Raw genomic sequence first — 21,878 nt, 5'->3', positions numbered from 1 at the left:
CTGAATTATCACCTGGTAATTTATGATATAGTAAGTGAAGCAATGCATCAGTGTCAGACACCAATTAACCCCACCTCTGATACAAGATTAACAGACCCAACAAGGCAAGTAATATGTGCTTGGTCACATTCACCCCACATGAGAAAAACCAATTCAAATTTAAAAAAATAAAGAATACACAAATAGCTCTGCCATTTACTGCATATCTGCTTTGATTGGTAATAATGTAGCTACAAGTGAGTATTAACTGGCAGTTTCCCCAGGTAGATCTTGTGGTCGTGGGTACAATTCATCCTAGATTTGTCCAAAATCTTATTACCAAGGAAGTTAAGTAACCTCATGCACAAAAACATATTTATGATCAACTTTACTTTTTAATAGAAACAGTCTACAAGTTGTCTGCGCAACTTCACTGAAAGTTGCAGAGTACAGCTTTTAAAAAAAACAGAGCAACCATTTAAAAACTTCATACAATACTGTCACCAGTTTCACTCATTCTTAAAAACAACGGTGATTCAAGCAAAGAGGATAATGAAGGCAACCCATAATTAAACTCTAAGACTGAAAGTAATTGAAGTATGTTATGCAGATATAGACCATGTTAGTTCAGACATAGTACTGCCAGGTCAGATAACATCTCTAAAATAAGCTGAAGGAGACTGAAATATCAAATCAAATAGTCTGAATGCCATTCATCCATGGAATATTAGTTACAGGTACCATGCTTTTCAAAGATATAACCTCAAGTCTAGATCATTTTACTAAATTTGGCAGATCAGATTTAGTCACTAACCCAAACAGTCTTCAGGTAATTCTAATGGAAATTGCAGATGTTCAAAGGATTTCTCTCCCCCAAACTCATTCCCACAGAACAAAGTTAATAGAATATGGAATGCATTTCACAGGTAGCTATTGAAGCCAATTCTATTGCACTTACATAGCTGGATAAGGAAAGCAAATTAAACGATTGCAAGTAAAGTGCAATGGTTAGTTTGGATAGCAAGTTAGCACCAGAAGCATGATGGTCTGCGTAGCCTGTAGTTGCACACTAATTCAATAACATTCTGAAATATTAATTCCTTCACATGACCTTCCCCACCCCCAGCAAATACACCATTGAACCAATTTCAACAATGAATGCACAATTATCTATAAACCATTTTGCTTTATTTTGTTTTATGCAATTTATGATATGAAAATGAGATCCAGTTATAACTCTTCAGGCACCGGGTAACCACATTTCTGCAATTGTTCTTAATATTTGGCGAGTTCCCATATGACACGCTTAAATATCAGATGTATCAATGAGCTAGTTATAGCTTTTCATATTTAATATATATTTATATAATATAGGTTTCATTTTAGTTAACATAGCTACAAATTTTAAATCTATAAACATAAGGGAACCCAGTCCCTTTTGACTAGTTTTTACTGCTGTAGCCTTGTGCCATGTGAAGAGTTTGCTGTACATAGACATTTTCTCTTTACAGTATCAAATGTGCATCACTGCATTCCACTATTTCACGAGGAAACATTGGACATAACAATGTTTAGCTGACTTTAACCATTTAAACACCCCACAAAGAATCCAAGTTGAATTAATAATTCATTATAAGCTACAGATTTTTTTAAAAAATGACACTGGTAACAACTTATTCTGGCCCCTTTCCTAATGATGCATCTACATTAAAATCAATTTTCAATAGTGCTAACCACTGCGGTAATGTGGTAATAAAAGCTGTTTCTTTAAAATAAATGAAAATTGTAGTTCCATTTTGGCAGAAGGAACCATCTGGTACACTCCAGCCACAGCTAGCAGTACAACACTACAGATGTAAGTAAAGAAGCCTAGAGGAATGATCCCAGTGCCCAGAGGGGAGTAACAATGCAGCAGACAGACCCCTTTTGCCTTGACTTTTATTTGCAGGGAAATGGTCAAATTAAACGGTTTTAAATTTAGAGAAGTTGACAAACATTAAACAAAGCTCTCCCAAGAAACCAGTAGAAACAGTGAACACAACTTGACCCCAGGAGTCAGAGGGCAGAAGCCTATTCACGTCAGATCCAAGTGATTTAAAGATGAGCAAGGGGAGGAAAAAAAAAGCAGCAAGAACCATTGGAGTTAATGTGTTGCTTTATCGAACAGTCACACCGAGTTTCTCTAGCACACGCACACCCTTTTCCTCGTACTCCTGTCGGGTCATCCAGAAGTTATCCTTGTCTTTCATGATGTCTGCTAACACAGCCCCACCCAGGAACACCATATGTTTGCGACGTGGTGGATCTTCTATACGAATCTTGAATTTCTATAAGGAAATAAACAGCATAAATCAAAAACCAAAGCATGTACATTCTCCTTGAGTTTTACAATCCAGTTCAGTCACTTTGACAGTTTGTTTAAATAAGACTGTAGCAGACAGCACACAAGTCTGTTTCCATTGACAAATGTATACTTCTGCCACAGCGGCAAATGTTATCAGTGCCTAAGTTAGTGCGTATAGCAATAGGTGTCAGAATAGTTAAACACAAGCTTCATTTTGCTTTAGAGTCTGCATGACTAAGATATCCTGATGGCTCATTATTTTTATGCATCATCAAATTTACTGCAAAAGTGGCAAACTATATAACTTGGTGTAGGGCAGGGAAGAGGCATGTCCCAGCTTCAATTCACAACAGCATTGAAACAGCTGACTCATGTTTCCCATTGGGTGGGAACTGTGATATCAAGTAGGAACAGAGTCAGGATCAGCCATAGTTAGACAGCTCAAACACTGTCAAGAAGTGCTGATAAATACCTACTTTAGCAAGATGGTCAGCCACCATCTAGGGAAACTATAATCACAAAACAGCTGATATTGTGATGTGCAATGGTGGTCAATGGGAAAAATGCTGTCCGGATGTTCTGGAAGTAGGAGAGGAATATTGGTGCCTTAACCTACAGTTCTTTAAATGGCTCCTGTACTTCGAATTAATTGTATCCAGAGGAAAGCATCATCAACTAGTTAGCAAATGATAAGAATAAAGCAATGATTTTTTAAACTGTCAACATGTGGAAAATCACTCACGGCTGTTACATTACCTTAACTAGACTGGCTTGTTGGGCTGGGTTCAGTGATTTAAAAATGATTGGCATAACGTGATCCTCACATGAAAACAGATTAGGTAGAATATCTAGTGTTCTTACCGGAACATTAGCGAAACAGTTGGGATTAAATAAAATAGAACTATAACTGGGTAAATTCACTTAAAAAGTAAATAAATCTTCCTAACACTCAAGAAAAGAGCTGGGAAAAGAGATGAAGGGAAAAGGTGGAGGAAGGCAGAAAAGGAGGGAGAGTTAGAAAGAAAAAAAATGAGGGACCAAGGAAAGGGTGGGGGCAAGAAGAAAAAAAAACAAGGAATGACAGAACAGTTAGTCTAATTTCAAAGAAACACACACAAAACGCTGGAGGAATTCAGCAGGTCAGGCAGCATCAATGGAAATGAATAACCAGTCAACGTTTTAGGCCGAAGCCCTTCTTCAGAACTGGCAACTTTTCTTCAAGCCTGATCTCAGTTGTAAAGAAAATACTAGAACTAATATATGATGGAAGTGGCAACCAAGCACTTGGGAAACAAATTTCTGTTTTAGTCCCTGTTGACTTTGATCTTGCGTTTGACAAACTTTAAAACCAAGTTTATAGATGTAGTTTGTAGCTTAAACCAGAAAATATTGGGACTTTTTGAAAGCCTTTGTTAAGATTATAAACTACATTATAGAATATGAAATTAAGAGTAATAAATTGGGATGAGGTAACAGACAAAAACCATTAGGAATAAATAGTTTTTAATTTGGAATAACACGAGGTGAAAAATCAGTTATTTCTTAGACAGTAAGAAATTGAAAGGTGTGGCTGTTTAAAAGGACCAACAGTTGCAAGAAAAAGTTTGTGAACCCTTTGCAATTACCTGCTTTTCTGCATTAATTATTCAAAATATGATTTAATCTTCATCTAAATCACAAGATTAGACGAACACAATCTGCTTAAACTAATACACAAACAAATGTACTTATCAATACCAAGTACACCATTTAAATGATCAGTCTAGGTTCAAAAAAATTGTGTGAACCTCTGGGGTTAATGCCTTCTACAAAAGCTACTTGGAGTCGGGTGTTCCAGTTACTGAGATGAGATTGGAGATGTGGGTTGTAGAGATGCCCTGCCCTATTTAAAAAAAAGACACACAAAGTCAGGTTACTAATAGCTTGCTCTTCTGAAGCAAAATCTGTTTATGTGCACCCTGCCTCAATCAAAACAACTTTCAGAGGACCTTGGAAGAATTGTAGAGAAAGATGAAGTTGGAAAAGGCTATAGAAGTATTTCTAAAGACTTGAGTGTTCATCAGTCCACAGTAAGAGAAATTCTCTACAAGTGGAGGAAATTCAGTACCGTTCCTACTCCTCCTACAGGAGTGGGCATCCTGCAAAGATCACAAGATCACATTGGTGTGCAATGCTGATGGAGGTGAACTTGCTAACGACTCTGTTCATGTGTCCGCTGTAAGAAAAACACTGAACAAGAATGGTGCTCGTGGAAGGACACTGCATTGCGGTCCAAACAAACATTGCTGCACACCAAGTTTGTTCCACAATGCTCTGGGACAATGTTCTGTGGTGGATAGATGAGCCAAAAGTTGAACTTATTGGCAAAAATGCACACTGATATGTTTGGAGGAAAAAGAGCACTGCACACCAAAACATCAGCCCAGCTGTGAAACATACTGGAAGGAGCTTCACGGTTTGGGGCTGCTTTGCTGCCCCAGAGCCTGGAGAGCCTGCAATCATTGAGGGAACAATGAGTTCAAAATTGTATCAAGACATTATACAGGAGAATGTCAGGGTAGCGGTCCGTCACCTCAACCTTAATAGAAGTTGGATGATACAACAAGACAATTAAAAATTTTTTGGAATGGTCAGGTCAGAGTCTGGGCCTTAACCCCAACTGAGATACCTGAAAGCGGCTGTTCATAAAAGGTATCCCAGAAATATTGATGAATTGAAAAAGTTTTGCATGGAGGAATGGTCCAAAATTCCCCTTACCACTGTGCCAGTCTGATCAGCAGCTAAAGGATATGTTTGCTGGAGGTTATTGCTGCTAAAGGAGATTCTACCAGTCATTAAGTACAAGGGTTCACATACTTTTTCCAGCCTGGACTGTGAATGATTAAACAATCTGTTCAATAAAGACATGAAAAGTACAATTTTTTGTGTTTATTAGTTTAGGCAGAATATCTATTATTGTAACTTAAATTAAGATCAGACCACATTTTATGAGTAATCAATGCAGAAAAATGGGTAAAATGCAAAGGGTTCACAAACTTTTTCTTCCAACTGTATATGCCTTCCTATATGAAATCAATGAAAGTTAACGTTTAGGTACAACAAGCATTTAGAATGGCAAATAGTGCGTTGATCTTTATTTCAAGAAAACGAATACACAAGTAAACATGCTTTAATGAAATTATACAAGAGCCAGAAAGGATATAAAGAGCTTTGCTATAGGGAACCTGGATTCCCTACTCCAAGTTCTGATAGTCAAACCACTTGCATTCAAATTTGTGTTTCATGCATAGCACTTAAGATCATCATTTACAAACTTTAAAATCTGCAGGTTGCAAACTCAATTTTCAGAACCTGTTTCCCTTTCAAAAATCCACACTGACTTCACCCAATCCCATTATAGTACAGGAGTGCCTTCAAGGTTCCTCAGACTAATTTATGGACATTGTTTTAGGAGAGATTAAGCAGACAGAGACTACATAATGATGAGATTAGTAGAGATGTGAACTCACAGAAACTTCTGAAAGGTAGATGTAGGGCTGATGCTTCCCCTGGCCGGGGTCAGAGAACCAAGGACCAGCTTCCAAATAATGGATCAACCACTCATAATTGGGTGAGGAGAAACTCCTTCAAGCAGTGGGTGACCAGCCTTTGCAATTCTCTACCCAAGCAGGCCAACAAGGCTAAGTCATTGAGTATCATTAAGACAATAGCTTCTTAAGGAACTGAGGGGAAGTGAATTACATCTAGCAAAATGGCACCAAAATACCTGCATTGATCTTTATGAACAACAACAGACTTGATTGTTTGTTTCTACTTCTCACATCATGTTCGTACAAAAAATTTCAGTATTGCAACTGCTGTGAAATTCCCCCAAAGATAATATGCACTAACAATAATATGAATACAGGAAAGGCACAAATAATTTCCAGCTCAATAATTTCAGCATCTCCCAGCCTTTCTCATCTTTATCCCATCACCTTTCACCAAACACTGACTGTGTGCAGAATACTTAGCGCCTACTGCTGAGAGAATTTCTGCAGACTGAAATCCAGTGGAAAGTGAGCCTGTCCATTACTCTGACCGACAAAATGTTTACAGAAATATCAGACATGGATTCAATGCTCTGCACTTTTAATCAGAGTAAAAGTACCAAGTGTTTTGCTTTGGAACCATTCCAATATGCATATAGAACATGAAGAAGCAATTTATGAGAGGCATTGCAGTATAAGTCAGCATATGTGAAGTAAAGGGAAGTTTAAAGAGGAAACTAAAGACAGAGTCAAAAGGGTATGCATTGAGAATGCACTTGAATATGAGCAATGAGGTGCAAAATGAAGATTTTGCAAGAGGGATTCAGGGGCTTGAGCCTCTTATCCATAAAAAGGCAAGCAAGAGTAGGGACTGACTGCAGTACATCATTCATGCTTCAAAGCTGAACAGAAACAAATATAACACTGAGCCAAATACATAGATTAAACTAAATGGCCATCATTTCAAAAGATTTGATCATCTGAAAGTGAGGGAGGTACACAGGGCTCAGAGCTTCATTGTCAACGAAGTCGCCATTAAATTTCAGAATGACTGTGACCAAAATCTAGGGCAGGTGAGGGCTGCAGACTTGGGTAATATTTATGTAAGTGATTATAGGTTTATTTGCCATCAAGGAAAATAACTTCAATGGAGACCAGAACTTGGACAATCAAATGTTCACAGTAGGAAGTACAACTGGAGAAAACGGGATATGAGTAATTCATCAATTTCGAGATTTGAGAGATATTGAAAGACTTCCTTTCTCTGAATAAAGTTCTCAGAATAGTTAAACTTGTAACCACAGTCAGACTTACAGAAAGCTTCTCAACATCTCCTTTCAGTACACGCTCAAGGTACAGCTGTTTCAGCTCACGCTCCAGGCGTGAAGGCAAGCCAGGGTACATGGTGGAGCCACCCGAGAGGACAATGTGTTTGTAGAATTCCGATCTGGGAAATGAACAAACAGTAGGAAATGAACAAACCGAAAAATTCTCTTGGGCTGAACAAATAAATAGCTTACAAGTTAACTAAAACTGTAATTTTAAAATGGAAAGAGCAGACCTAAATGCATCTTCTTTGGAAAACAGGTCACTATCTGAAGCTTTCACTCAGAAATCAGTAATTGCTTTTTTTTTAAAAAAAAGAGCTAAGTTTCAACAGCACTTTTGTCACATACCTGGTATCAATATCTGCAGCCTGGATGGTATTGAAAAGCAACTCAGCAACTCCAACACCCTCAACATTAATGAGGTGAGGTTGAAACAGGGCTTCCGCAGCTTCAAAACGCTCCCCTCCAACTTTTATGACCCGGCCATCTGGAAGCTGAAGAATTTTTGCTTTAAAAATTTGAATCCAGAAATATAGTACATATGGATCTAAAATGATGAAACTGTTCTCCAAAGGCCTGTTTAATTGGGATTCACAGACAGGGACATGAATAGGCAGGGAACAGAGGACACAGGTTACATGCATGCAGGGATTTGTTTAGATAAACACAGACATCATGGGCCAAAAGTGTTTGTTCCAGTGCTGTCCTTTTCCATGTTCTAATGTGCCCAGATGCAAGATCACTGTATACAATAGAACAGAGACATCTTTCACAGAAAGCAACTCACACAGAAAGGTTTCTTCTCTTCACACACCTTCAGAACCCAAAGCACAATAACCTAGTAGCCAATGAATGCTGATAGAAGGCAAACGTGCAGGTGTTGAAGGACTGCAGGTAGGATTGGATCCAGCTACAATGCAGCCCTCCATCCTATCCTATTAAGCTGTTTTACAGTGCACATGTAGATAACCACGTGAACAACTGGACACGCCCTTAGATCCATATCCACATGCAAGTTAGTGCTTGCATAATTGGAGGAGTTACCCAAATTAGACCAAGGAACTCTTAATGGCATATGCAAAACAAATTTACTACCAGCAGGAAATTAACTGAAAGTTTGATAAGAAATCATTCTCTTGGATAAAGCTTGTGGCAGATTGTTCACCAATTAACATCACAGGACAAAGTCAAGATCCTGCCTTCAAAGCAATGTGATGAACTTTATTGCCTTCCTTTGCTTTGATAATCCACAATGGGGATTGGAAAGCCATGCTGGAGGGGCAGGAAATGTAATTTATTACCATGGGCACAAAATTAAGGATTTATATAACAGTGAATAGCTTCTCTCCTGCCTCCAGTTTATGCTGTAACCGATGTAAGATTGTGAGAAGGGGGACCTGGATACAGAAAGCAGGAGATGCATTTAAGATGAAGGATGAACTATAAACAACAAATAAGGGGAAAAAAATGAACTTGGGAAAACACAAAAGCATAAAAGAGTGGGTCATTTGGCCCACTGAGACTGCTCTGCCATTCTATCAGATTATGGCTGAACACCAATCTACCTTTTCCTAATAACTCTCGATTTCCCTACAAAGCAAATATCTACCTGTATCTTAAATACATTTGATGAGGAAACCTCCACTGCCTCCTTGGGCACAGAATCCCACAGGCTCACTACTGTGAAAAGCAATTCTTCCTCATTTCTGTCCTAAATCTACTCTCCCAAATCTTGAAACTAGGCCCCCAGTTCTAGTCTTGCTTATCAGTGGAAACAACTCTGCTGCTTTCATCTCACTCCCATTCACAATTTTCTGTTTCTACCAGATCCCCTTCCTTCTTCTGAATTCCAGCAAGTATGGTCACTTGCAAATCGATCTCTCCTCAAAGGCCAACCAACCTTACGTGATTTATGCACAAGCACTCAAGACTCTGAACCGGCTACAATCTTTCACCATTTAAATAATAATCAATCTTCTATTTTTCTTTCCAAAGTGGATGACCTTACTGCAGTCAGACCCTTGCCCAGTCCTTTAACCTACATCTTTCTGCAGACTCCACACCCTCTGACCAATTTGCTTTTCCACTTAAATGAGTGTAAACAGCAAATAGATAAGCTACACTCAGTCCCATCTTTCAAATGGTTTATATACATCTTCAACAGTTACATGTCCACATCGACCCTTACATACGCTGCTCACTACTGATTGCCAACCAGGGAAACATTCTTTTATCATGACTCTCTGCTTTGTTAGTTAACTAATCCAATACACTACCCCCAACTCAATGCATCTTTTGATTTTGAATGACCCTTTAATGTGGCACCTTTATTGAATGCCTTCCAGAAATCCAAAGGGATGTTCTCCTTAGTTTTTGCACTTATTATAACAAAAAACTCCAGTAAGCTTGTTAAACAGTACCCGCCCTTCCTGAATCTATACTGCATCTGCCTTCTATCCAGATGTCTCATTTCTTTCTTAATGACAGCTTCAAGCATTTTTCCAACTACAATAACCTTTTGCCTTTTCTTAAAAATATAAAAGTGACTTGACGTTCACAGTCTTCCAACCTGCTAGGACCAGACCAGATTCCAGAAAATTCTGGTAAATTATCACAAGCACCTTTACTACAACTTACATTTCTCCATACTCCTGATTCATCACATCAGGACCAGGGGACATAAACCAATCAACACTGCCTCTTTAATGATAGCATCAAGGCCCTCACCTCCCATCGCATCCATAACACTTCTCTTTTGCCTGCTGTTGGTGCCTCCAGCATGAAGACCTATACAAATCTGTTGCTCAAAGACTTGGCCATTTCTGTATTACCCATTATAAGTTCCTCCCTTTTTCTCTTCCAAGGGACTTGTGTTCTTTTTGTTTTATATTCTGTGCTAGTTTACTTTCATAAACCATGCTCCCTTTCTTTATTGTTTGCTTAGTGGCTCTTTGCTATTTTAAGTTTTCCCAATCTTCCAGTTTCCCACTATTCTTGGTCACTTTCTATGCATGAGGTTTTAGTTTAAAAGTTTCTTTTATCCAAGGCTGGCTATCCTCACCCTCACTGTCCTTGCTTTTAACCAGAACACACTGGTTGAGCACCAGGAAAAATCTTTGCAAGCCTTCCACTGTTCCTTGACTGCCCAGCTATCCTAGGCATAAATACACTGGTTTTAGATCAAACTATTGCACAGCCTCAGAACAGAGGGATGTCCATTTAAAACAGAGGGGCGAATCTGAAATAATTGCCATGGACAGCTGTGGAAGCCAAGTCATTGAGTGTACTTAAAACAGAGGTTGGTAGGTTCTTGATTAGTCAGGGTATCAAAGGTTGTGGGGAGAAGGCAGGTGAATGGGGTTTGAGAGAGACAATAAATCAGCCATGGAATGGTGGGGCACATTCAATGAGCCGTAGCCTAAATCTACTCCCATGTCTTATGGGATACATGGAGAAACATAAAGCAAGTCCAGAATTTAAAAAACAAAGCTGAATTTTTTGTATAAATACACCAAGGCAGGCAGGCCACGTTTTGACCAGTTACATGTTTTACTGCTTGTTAAACACACACTCAATTATAATATTGATTCCAGAATGCATACATTTACACAAACTCCATATCCCAATCAAATGGGAGACTCACCGTGTAGGATTCCACTAAAACAGTGGTTTCCAGTGCTAGTTTCTGTTCCTGTTCAATGTTGTACCCCACATAACACAGCTTTTCCTTCATCATGCGGACAGTTTCAAAGTCAGCCGAGTGATTGAAAGCATATCCCCGCAGGAGGAGTAACTGAAAAAGAAGGGCCAAAATGACGTTAAGGGCCAAATGCAGAGCATTCAAAGCAAAATTAGAATGCACTTGTCAAAGACTCACTGCCCATGAGGATTGGCACCTGATGCAAAACAGTGGATTCTGGTTAATTAGTCCATCGGTTAATTGGTCCAGCTGCTTATTTGGGATAACTCTTAAAGGTCAAAAATTAATCAGGAAAATAGCCAGGATTCCCTTCATTTATCTGGGATACTATGCCACTTAATTGGGACAGGAGACTACTGCCGAATAATTTCTACCCCGCGTCAGAAAAAATTTCTACTGCCGTTAGACATACCATGCTTACAGGAAACAAGTCTTTAAATAGGAAAGCAGAGACCTTTGGCACCAATAACTGGCAAGAAATAAGCTGTAAGACAATTCAAAACTGTTTTGCTCACAAGTTTCAAACACTCAGACATGGAGATGCCAGAAAAGGCTGAGTGAAAATGAAACAATTTCACTACTTCAGCAACTTTGCATGAAGACAATTCATTATCTGCACCAATTTTGTTCATTTATAGTCATTTTTGTTCATTTATAGTTTATGGACAGCGTGGTTGTCCATCATATCCAATGATAACAGTGAAACCTGTGTGGGAGAGATTTCAAAAGTGGAAAAGCCATTGCACTGGGACAGCTTCACTCTCTTTACCTCAGAAGTCCAGGTCCAGCAGTATGAACAGTCGTCACAAACTGGGTACTTCCTGAGTTGAAGTGGATAACTAGGACTTCTTCTGCACCTCATTATACCCTTCACTCTTCGTGAAATATTGCGGAACTACCTTTTTGGCCATTAGACCTTAATGTTGATCTCATTCACCCAGTCTGCTGAAGATGAGTTTACATGCTAGGACAGGCATATCCCTATTTCACCAGGGGGAGACCCCCCAGCTACCCTCACCAGCCTGTCAAAGCAGTGTAGCAGGATACGGCCTCTTAGAGCCACAGGTGAAAGCCGAGTGTGAGTGAGCTACCCCCAGTATGGACACGACAAGCCCCATTACCAGAGGGGCTATCCATCTCTGGATAACCCATTAATAGCAGCGTAGACTAGATAAAGTCCTCCATCGTTAACTTTTAGGAACTAATATACAGTATTATAGTACTGTAATGGCATTGGTAGCGATTTAATTTGTTCTGTATTTAAATACATCATTTCTTATATACCTGTTTAACTAATACCATGAAACTTTAGCTAACTGGGACAGCCATTTAATTGGGCCAAATGTACTGGACCTGATGTGTCTGGAATCCACTGTATTTGCAGAATCAATGAAATATAAACAAGTAATATCCAAACTTAAGTTAATTATAGGATTGGTTTATTATCTAAGGTGTTGTTACTTTGCACACCATTCATCCACACCATTTGCTTTACACCACTGCATTGAGGTATAACAGAAAACAACGTATAATAAAATGTTACAGACAAAGCGCGGTGCAGGCAGACAAGATACAGGCCACAACAGGTCAAGAGTCCATCTCATCGATAGTTAAAAAAAAGACAAGTGCCCATGACAAAGACACAGAAAACTAGAACTCGTGAAACTTTGCAATAGTTAATAGCACAAGGCTAATTGGGACCAATTTAGTTTAGAAATCAACAAAAGCCTTCTCAGCTGATGAGATCTAGCAAGCGGTGTTTGGGTTTAAGGAAAGATTCATTTTCACAACAGTGAAAATTGTCCAAATTTATGATGAGAAAATATTAGAACAGATCATGTCACCAGGTTTGCAATTCACAGTATATTAATGTCCATCATTACTTTTAAGTGTAACAATGCGATAAAAGGAGAAATGATTAACAGGTTCAATAAGTTTTTTTTCCCTTTTTGACTTTGTTCAAGATTCTTTCCCCCCCATATATTGCAACTACTAAGGCACAAGTCTCCAAAAATCTGAACCTTCAAGAAATAAATGAGGCATTCCTGCAGTTCTACCCTTTGACACCAGGTGGCACTGCTGTCCCACCTGGTGATGGAACTGGGGAGTACAAGAGAAGCTGGAGCTCCCAGAAACAAATGGGTGAAAACCTGGGAAACATATTGTGATTGTACTCCAAGGAGAAGAAATGACAACAAGTTATGGGAAACATTGTCCATGGTTATCCTAAAAATACAAGAAATGGGCACAGACCCAAATCATAAAGACAAGAGGTTCTGCAGATGCTGAAAATTTAGTGAAACAAAATGCTGGAGGAACTCAGCAGACAATTATATTTTTAAGCCTGTAGAATTTTTGTTTATGATTTTAGGAGAGAGAGGACAAGCTTGAGAGAATTGTAAAGAGAAAACAAGCTAGGATTCACATCAAAGAATTTCTTATCTTACAATGTGAAGGAAGACATTGAGTACAGGTTAACATGAAAGGGTCAGATGAAGATCGTAGACAAGTAAGAATGCTCACTGGAACCCAACCAGGGAAAAACAAATGGAAAATTTATCAAATATCCAGGCACAGAGGACAAAAAAATGAAAATTTCTTCAGCCCCTCTAACTGGAAATAAATGATAGGCCAGGAAACTTGAGCTGAAGTATACTAACAGCCTGAGAATTATGCCTACAGCTCAGGGAGGTCATTGACAACGGATCAGATTTCTTAGTCAACAAAGATTAGTTACAGGCAAAAAAAAATTCAGGTTTTACTAACCCAAATTATTTTTTTTTTTAAATGATGCCGCAGAACAATAATAAATAAGATAGATCTCTTCAACAGAGATTTTCAAAATTGACATTTCAAAAAAAACTCCAACAAAATTGAGGTCAATAGTTTGTCCAATTAGACCTCCTAACTCTTGTATTAATTTTTGATTGGTAGCCACAAGAGTTAGGTCACAGTGTAGCCATACATAATGCTGTTTAGGTCACATATAGAGTATTGAGTGCAGTTCTGGTCACCACACTATAGCAAGATCATGGAGACACTGAAGTGGGTGCAGAAGAGGCTCAGTAACACACAAAATACTAGAGGAACTCGGCAGGCCAGGCAGCATCCATGGAAATGAATATTCAATGTTTCGGGCCGAGACCCTCATTCAGGATCTGATGAAGAATCTCAACTCAAAACATGGACTGTTTACTCTTTTCAATAGGTGCTGCCTGGCCTGCTGAGTTCCTCCAAAATTTCGTGTGTATTACTTTGATTTCCAACATCTGCAAATTTTCTCGTTTGTGAGTCAGTGAGATGGTGCCTTAACTGCACTTTGAGCTACAAGGAAATAGACAAACTCCAACTGTTTTCTCTGGAGCACCAGGGGCCACATGATGGAAGTACACAGAATTATCAGGGACACAAGATAGGCAGTTGACCTGTTTTCTAGGGGGAAGAGATTAACTGTCTATCCTATCTATACTAGAAGGCATTGGTTCAAGGTGGGAGGGGTAGTTCAAAGAATATTTGCAAGCTCCTGGAGAGGTGGTAGAGGCAGCCAAGACATACGCAGGGAAAAGAGGGATACAAACTATTTTCAGGCAGATGCAGAGAGTTCAATTTGGTAACATGGTGCACCTAATGGTACGTTCCTATGCTGTACATTCTATGATTAATTGGAGGTTCAAAGGAGAAACCTTTGAAGGAAAGTTGTAGGGTTAAGAGAAAAACAGAGAACAACACTGCCTAGCTTGCTCTACAACAATCTAGCACAGAAGTGATGGGGCAACTAGCTTTCCCAATGGGAAAAATCTGTGCAGAGCTTTCCTAATGGGAAAAAAACTATATGTAAAGGTTAAAGGGTGGTTGGTATTGCAACAGGACCGTGACACCATCATATTTCAGGCCTACAATATCACAAATGTATAAATGAATTTAAGAATAAGGAAGTTACCATTCCGTTCTGTGAGCTTGCCTGAAGCACTACAACAGAAGCCTTATTACCAGCTTTCAGTGACGTGGTGATTCTAGTATTTAGTTATTAAATTTGCAGATAGAGTAAACAACATTTACAAGTTTGTTAAAACTAAATAAAAGAGTATTATGATGACATCAATTCAAGAGTGACCAGGACACAAAATGCAGAAGCAACTTCTTCCACCATAAAACAAATAATATGGGACTTGCTAGCACAGGGAACTACCAAGATGAATTGTATAGAAGGAATCAAGAACAAGCTAGATAAGCACAAGAAAGGGTACTAACTTATGTAGATAGTATTAGTTATAGAGGAATGGACATTGGCTTAAATAGGGTATGAACATTAATGGGCTAAATGGACTGTTTGCTGCCAATTTTATGTAACTTCTAATTCAAAGCTTACTGTATATCCGAAGTCCCAGCTGGCCCTTTAAGATTTGAAGCTTCAGGCGCAAAGCAGGCAAAATAATAGTCTAAATGAAGAATGCTTCCAGGGCTTCAACAGGATAGGCAAGGTTTCAAGTGAGTTAAAAGATCTCACCATCTCTTGTTTTTTTTAAACAACAGGGATTGTATGGGACACTCTTTAACTAACAGGAGAATGAGTGCTTCTCTATAAGATATATAACATGTATCACAAACCTTTTGTGGTATACCTCCATGTATGGAGTTTGCATATTGTCCCTATGATTGCACAAGTCCCGTTCCGTTCCCCCCAGACTATTCCCAGTGTTCTGGTTTATTCCCACATCCTGCTGGCTGGCAATTAAATTCAGGTTCAAGTTTAATTGTCATTTAACCAAACATACATACCCATGAATATAGCCAAATGAAACAACATTACTCCGGGGCCATGACGCAAACAGTACCAACAGTCACACAGCACAAGGCACATATAGCACATAAAATAGCAAGCACATACAAGATAACAGTAAAAAAAAAGTCACACAAAAATTAGTCCCAAAAATATAAATGGCCACTAAATCACTCAAATTGCATTAGAGTAGTGGTCGCCAACCCGTCTATCTCGATCGACTGGTCGGTCTTTGAGACTTTCCCAGTAGATCCCGAAAAAAAAAGTGAAAAATAAATACACTGTTGAGAGATTGTTTCCGGGTTGTGGGATTTTAGTTCTGTTCTTTCTGCCCAGTGCCCAGTGCTCCCCCACCACACGCTGGTCCCCAATCACCGGGCCGCAAGGAAACGATGAGTCAGCTGCACCTTTCCTGATTCCCTGTCACGCCCTCTGCTGAACTTGAACCCACGTGAGGTCATTACCCAAGTGCGTCAGGGATCACTGGTTGGCCTCGGGTAACCGGCCGCTTCTTGGGGCCAGCGAGAAGGGCCGTTGCTACTGGCCTGGAACACAGACAGATGGGCGCCGCCTCTAAACCTGTTTAGCACACCGTATGTTTGTGGGGAACCCGGTGCTAAATTATTTGCAGACGACCTAATTCGGGCTCAGGATTCTGTAAGTAGCAGAGCAGCTACCACGCTGCGATCTACTGAAACAAACTTTTGAAGACACTGCTTCGAGCGTCGCTGTATCCCGGTCATGCTTAACAACCCCACCCCCCACCCCCCAGTCGGCCGGTCCGCAAGAATATTGTCAGTATTAAACCGGTCCGTGGTGCAAAAAAAGGATGGTGACCCCTGGTGTACATACATTATTTCTACTTCTGGGTTGTGGGGTTTTACTTCCTGTCTTTTCTGCCCCGGTGCGCATGCGTGTAACTAATCGATTTGGAGTCGATCTTGCCTTTCACTAAGGCCGAGGTAGGGGATCTTGGGTTTCAAAAGGTTGGTGACCACTACATTAGAGTGTTAACATCAAGGTGGATTTGAAGGGCATGGAACAGAGTTTGCAGAGAAATAAAAGGACAAGAGAACTGAAGAGATGGTTCCAAAAGCCAGCACAAACTTTAAGAGCTAAATGACCTCATATCTATGTTATTTAAAACAATGAATCACCAGAAGCATTGGTCTGAGTTGCTGAACTCGGGATTTGAAACTACTGTGTTCCAGAGGTGCTTATTCTAGCCACAACTGACTCATTCATGCCTGATTGATGGTCTGCTGCTTCTGCAGTACGCCAGAAAGTTTGCAAGCATATGCAATAAGAACAAGGACAGAAAATAAACAACTGACAGGCTCTTTAACTTCAAGGCAAACAATGCAATCAAACTCTTTTTGTCACCTTAATGAGGTATCGGGTGATGTCCCTGCCTGCAATATCAAGTCTCCTTGTTAGATGGGGCAATGAAAATCCTTCGTAAACGGGGCAGATGTGTGTCACACCATCACCCGAGTCCACAACCACACCAGTTAGTAAACCTGGAGGGAAGAAAGAGTCCAAGAATGACTCAGATTAAACCTGTGAATTTACACAAATACATGCTTGTGGAAGCACTTAGGTGCAGTAGGTTACTTAGCAATACAAGGCTTAAACTCTTAAGGATTAATTTACAAAGAAAGATTTATTTAAACCGGAGTCACTAATCAGCAATATGATTAGAAGAATAAGCTTATGGACTAAATGATTTACCTTTCTCCTGTTTTCATCCTTTATTTGGGTAGTTAACAGCATACTGCACTAGCTGAAGCTATCTTCATGCTGCAAGTAAACTGAGGGTGTAGATACACTGCTATTGGAAACCACGTCCCATTCATCTCCAAGGGGCTTTATGCAATTGCTTCTTTGGTCAGATAAAGATCTTACAAATAGAGCTGCTGCCCAAGAATCCAAGATTGCTCACCCTTTAATAGATGTCAATACCTTGACAATATTGGGAAAGGTTTTCAAAAACCACCTTCTACCCCTCTCATCTTCAACTTCAAATCTAGACTCCATGCATCAATAGAGGAACATTCCCCCTCACAGCGTCTGTCCAATTTCACAAACTCCAAACAACCTTGCTAAACCTGGCAATTTGAAACAATTATATTGGGTGATCCGACACCAAGCTGCTCACTTCCTCCTGGCTCAGACTACAAAATGAAACTTTTAATTTCCAACAAAATCCACTTCATTTCCTCCTTGGTAGCTTGTCATTTATTATTTCTGAGTTGATAAATTCATACCTTTTAAAAACACAGATCCCCTGTTGTAAATCTATTTTCTTCACACTACTCTATACTGCACATTTACAATCCTCACTCAAACCCCACAACTAACTGGTTTTATGTCCCTCCTCCTGCTTCAGAAACCTTAGACCCATTTTGTGTTTTGCTTCCCTCATACCAATAGTTCAAGAAACTTCACCAGAGTTCTGCTATTCATTGATATTAAAATTTCACTTCACTTTTGTGCAAACTAAAAATTAGCAGCACAAAGGCACACAGGATTCTTAGAAGGGTTGTCACTGATAGTGCCAGAACTCCCTTTACAAATATCCTAATAAGTTTCCAATCCTGCATTTATGAAACATTTATGAAACCAGCAGAATTTCACGGTGTTGTAGATGCTGATGGCCAATAATCTTTCTCTTCCTACATCCTGAGATTTTTAGCTAAAAGTTATTCTGACTTTTGTTTATTCAAGTCACCAGCAGATTTTTCTCATCTATAAAATTCTTACAATTTGCTTAAACCCCATTCCAAGAACAAACTTTTAAATTCCATCCAACCCCAGGAAGAGTTTTCTAAAATCCTCACACTTCTATCAACATGAACATTCTTGCATACAACTCAATTCAAAGGTGAAGTCACTGCACCTCGCAGTCCAAGTCTGTCATTGCATTTACCAACAGCACACAATTTTTGAGATAGCCATTTGATGCTTTTCAACTAAATTCTGGAAGAATAATGGAGCACAATACATTAACAAAATTCTCTCTCATCACGAGCTTTAAATTGACTAGTTAATGTTTAGCATTTCAGAGGCGTACTTACCTTGAGCATACAACGTCAGCACTGCCTGAATGGCAATGTATACACCATTAAACTGGTATGTCTCAAACATGACCTGAAACAAAGAAAATAGCCTTTTTACTTTTACATGTTAAACAAAGTCAGTATAATATACCCACATACAAGTAGATCCTTTCCTTCTGTTGTTTAATTTCAAATAGCCACCAGTTGAACAAATGGGAGAGGACTGCTTTCGGAACACATTTCAACAGGCTCTGAAAGCACATTTGAACTGCAGAGATGAGGTGGGGAAACTATTTGTATTTAAGAAATTGTCAACTATATGCAGACTCCATACTGAGGCACAAGGAATTCTGAACAACTTAGTAACAAACATTGACCCTAACTCCAAGTAGGTTTTCCCAAAATCGCAGATGCTCTGCTGCCTTGGACCAGAGCTCCAACAGTCACTCACTGGAGAATCAGGCCACAGGTCCCACCCAGTTCATCATAAGCTTGCACCACACTTGAGCTTGCTCTCAACCACACTGGTACAGTCTTCACAAAGACAATCTCCAGCATCACAAGACTTAACCACTCTACTAAAAAGGACAGCTTTACAACAGCTCCAGCAGCAAAAGAAAAGGGTAATGGTGAGGGTTGTTGGGTCATCAACAACCTGCAACCTTATGAACATACAAATCTCTCACTCAACCCGCATCCAAGACTTTGGGACCACCCATAGTTCAGCAAGGAATGTAAAAAGGCATGCAAGGGGCAGCACCAACAGATGAAAATAATTTGAATGTTTTTCTTAGCTCTGCACATAAGTTGCAAAATGCAACATGCAACAGCCAAGTACTCCCATAAATTAATGGATCAGATCACAATTTTGCAGCCCTGCCATATTCAGTTGTAAAAAGTTAAACAGTTCAACAATGGGAAAGCCCGTGCAAATACCAAAGGCAAATCTGACTCATGGGCACCCTTCTTAAATAATACGAGTCAACAAGATAATCATCTTGGTTTCCTCCTAGAGTCAAAAATCAGAGAAACTAATTCATATAATACCAGAGAACAGCTGAGAGTACAGAATACATTAAAGGCCATTTGACCACCTAAAAGTCTGGCTATAGAGCTAAGAGCTTAAGTTTCAGACAATATACTCTTGATAACTACAACATGGCATCCAACTGAATGTGTGAAATTGAAGAGCTAAGTTCTATCTACAAATAAGAGTAAAAATCCTATTTGGTCAATTAGTACAATGCTCACTTTTGAAAAGGACATGGTTTTAGGGAATTTAATGAAACAACATTAATCAGTTATTTTAAAAAAGGATCTCAATTTTCAAATATTAAAGCATTTAAAAATAAGTATCTGAGCAAAGTTCCTACCCCTAGCTGAATAGTGTCAAATCTCTTACATGCAGCTAGATTTCTATGATTTTCATTCCCAAAACACTGCTACAGGTAAGAGGGAAAATAGGGGGAGATGGGGGGGGAGAAAGGCAGCTTCATTGATGGTCAAGATAAATTCAGACAAAGCGAGGACTTATCTATGTTCCGACTGATTGTGGAGAGACATTCTGGAATATCTGCTAATGTATAGTACAGGCCCTTCAGCCCATAATGTTATGCCAACCTTTTAACCTACTCCAAGATCAATCTAACCCTCCTCCCACATAGCCCTACATTCTTCTATCATCCATGTGCCAAGCCAAGTCTCTAAGAGTTCCTAATGCAGGGTCTCCCAACATTTTATGCACCATGGACCAATACCATTAAGCAAAGGCTCTGTGGGCCCCAAGTTGGGAGCCCCTGACCTAATGGATCTGCCTCTGGTACCACGTTCCACCCAACACCCACTGAGTAAAAAACATGATATTCCCCTCCACACACCAAAACCTTCATCCAATCAACTTTTTAAAGTTTAAACTTTTTTAATTATTAAAAACAGTTCCATGTGGTTAGAGAATAGATCATATAACCATTGGAAACAAACTTAGCACCTGCTAGCAAAAATATACAAAGGAAATGGCGAGATAACTAGGTCCACAACGGCAGGCAAGATGACCTGAGATGTTATACAGAGTTGTTCCATAAAAAGACCATGACAAACTAACCAACACTAGCAACTGGCTTAAGTTTTAAATGGTTCACAATTGTGTGGGATGCCATGAAATTATGGAGGAAAAGAAAAGCCAATGACCTTGATCAAGCAGTTCTGTACCGTAAGCTTTCAATGCTGGAATCAGTATGGGATAAACCCAGAATAGTATCATTCAATGGTACAGTTAATAGTAACTTATTACAATAGTTACATTACAATGTTCTTCATTTAGCACTGAATGTCCTTTATCTACATAGTGGTTGGACAAAATTATCAACTCGTCGAGCAAGTCAAAAACCACTGCATAGATACTGCTGAGAAATCAAGGGAATCAAGGCCAGTCATCTGTACAAAATTTCTTGATGCCACTAAAGTATCCTGTCCAACTAACTGGATTATGTCAAGCGGAAATAGATTTGGCAAAGAGGAACTTACTCAAGCACAATCTAAATGTACAGCAAAGTAGCTACTGGGAGGGGGGGGGGGGGGGAAGAGATGGAGGAAACAAAAAAAAATCCACTTTGTTGGATGCAAGTGTCAAGAACAGCAATGCACAGAGTAAATAGTACAAGCCACCAATGGGAAATTCTAAATGCAATACAGATTGCACGAGTACTGAGTGTTTCCAGCACTTTCCTTATTTTATAAAGGGAAACCAACACCCCATTCAGAAATCACTGTGCAATCAGACAATCAGCCCAATGTGGCCTAAGGGCCTCTGGTTTTCACTCCTTTACTTGTGGCTATGGCTTGAGTTGTTCAGAACTCACACACTGGAATTGTCCCGAACCTGTACCGTCTGCTTCTCCTTTACGATGCTCTCTAAACTCCAATCACTAACATCTTGTGGCTCAATGTCAAATTCTGTTTTATAATCACAGATCTCTGTTGGCACTTTACTACTCAAATAAACCAAATGTTTGCCATTCATGACATTTGCAAGGTATCCCACACGATAAATGCACCAAAATTAGTCACCCAAACTAGTTCTCACAGTAACTGTTACACCATCAGTAACTGCATTTGTGTTTCTCAACCAAATAAGCTGCTGGATAATTAAATGCAATTTT

At 39.4% G+C, this 21,878-nt stretch overlaps 1 protein-coding gene across 1 annotated transcript in view; it reads right to left on the bottom strand.

Annotated features, from left to right (window-relative positions):
- Positions 1 to 354: 354 nt before the first annotated feature.
- Positions 355 to 21,878, bottom strand: part of actr2a (actin related protein 2a) — a 34,662-nt gene continuing 13,138 nt past the window's right edge. The window contains exons 4-9 of the mRNA XM_073051238.1: positions 18,739 to 18,811; positions 17,045 to 17,181; positions 10,825 to 10,974; positions 7,530 to 7,675; positions 7,168 to 7,300; positions 355 to 2,306 (exon numbers count right to left, since the gene is read on the bottom strand). Coding sequence (XP_072907339.1) covers positions 2,136 to 2,306; positions 7,168 to 7,300; positions 7,530 to 7,675; positions 10,825 to 10,974; positions 17,045 to 17,181; positions 18,739 to 18,811 — 810 coding nt within the window. The 3' untranslated portion in view covers positions 355 to 2,135. The remainder of the gene's footprint in view (positions 2,307 to 7,167; positions 7,301 to 7,529; positions 7,676 to 10,824; positions 10,975 to 17,044; positions 17,182 to 18,738; positions 18,812 to 21,878) is intronic.

This window comes from Hemitrygon akajei, chromosome 7, assembly GCF_048418815.1.
Source record: "Hemitrygon akajei chromosome 7, sHemAka1.3, whole genome shotgun sequence".
NCBI classification, from domain to species: domain Eukaryota; kingdom Metazoa; phylum Chordata; class Chondrichthyes; order Myliobatiformes; family Dasyatidae; genus Hemitrygon; species Hemitrygon akajei.
The sequence above is the reverse complement of the archived record's forward strand: the minus strand, read 5'-3'. Positions and strand labels throughout refer to the sequence as shown.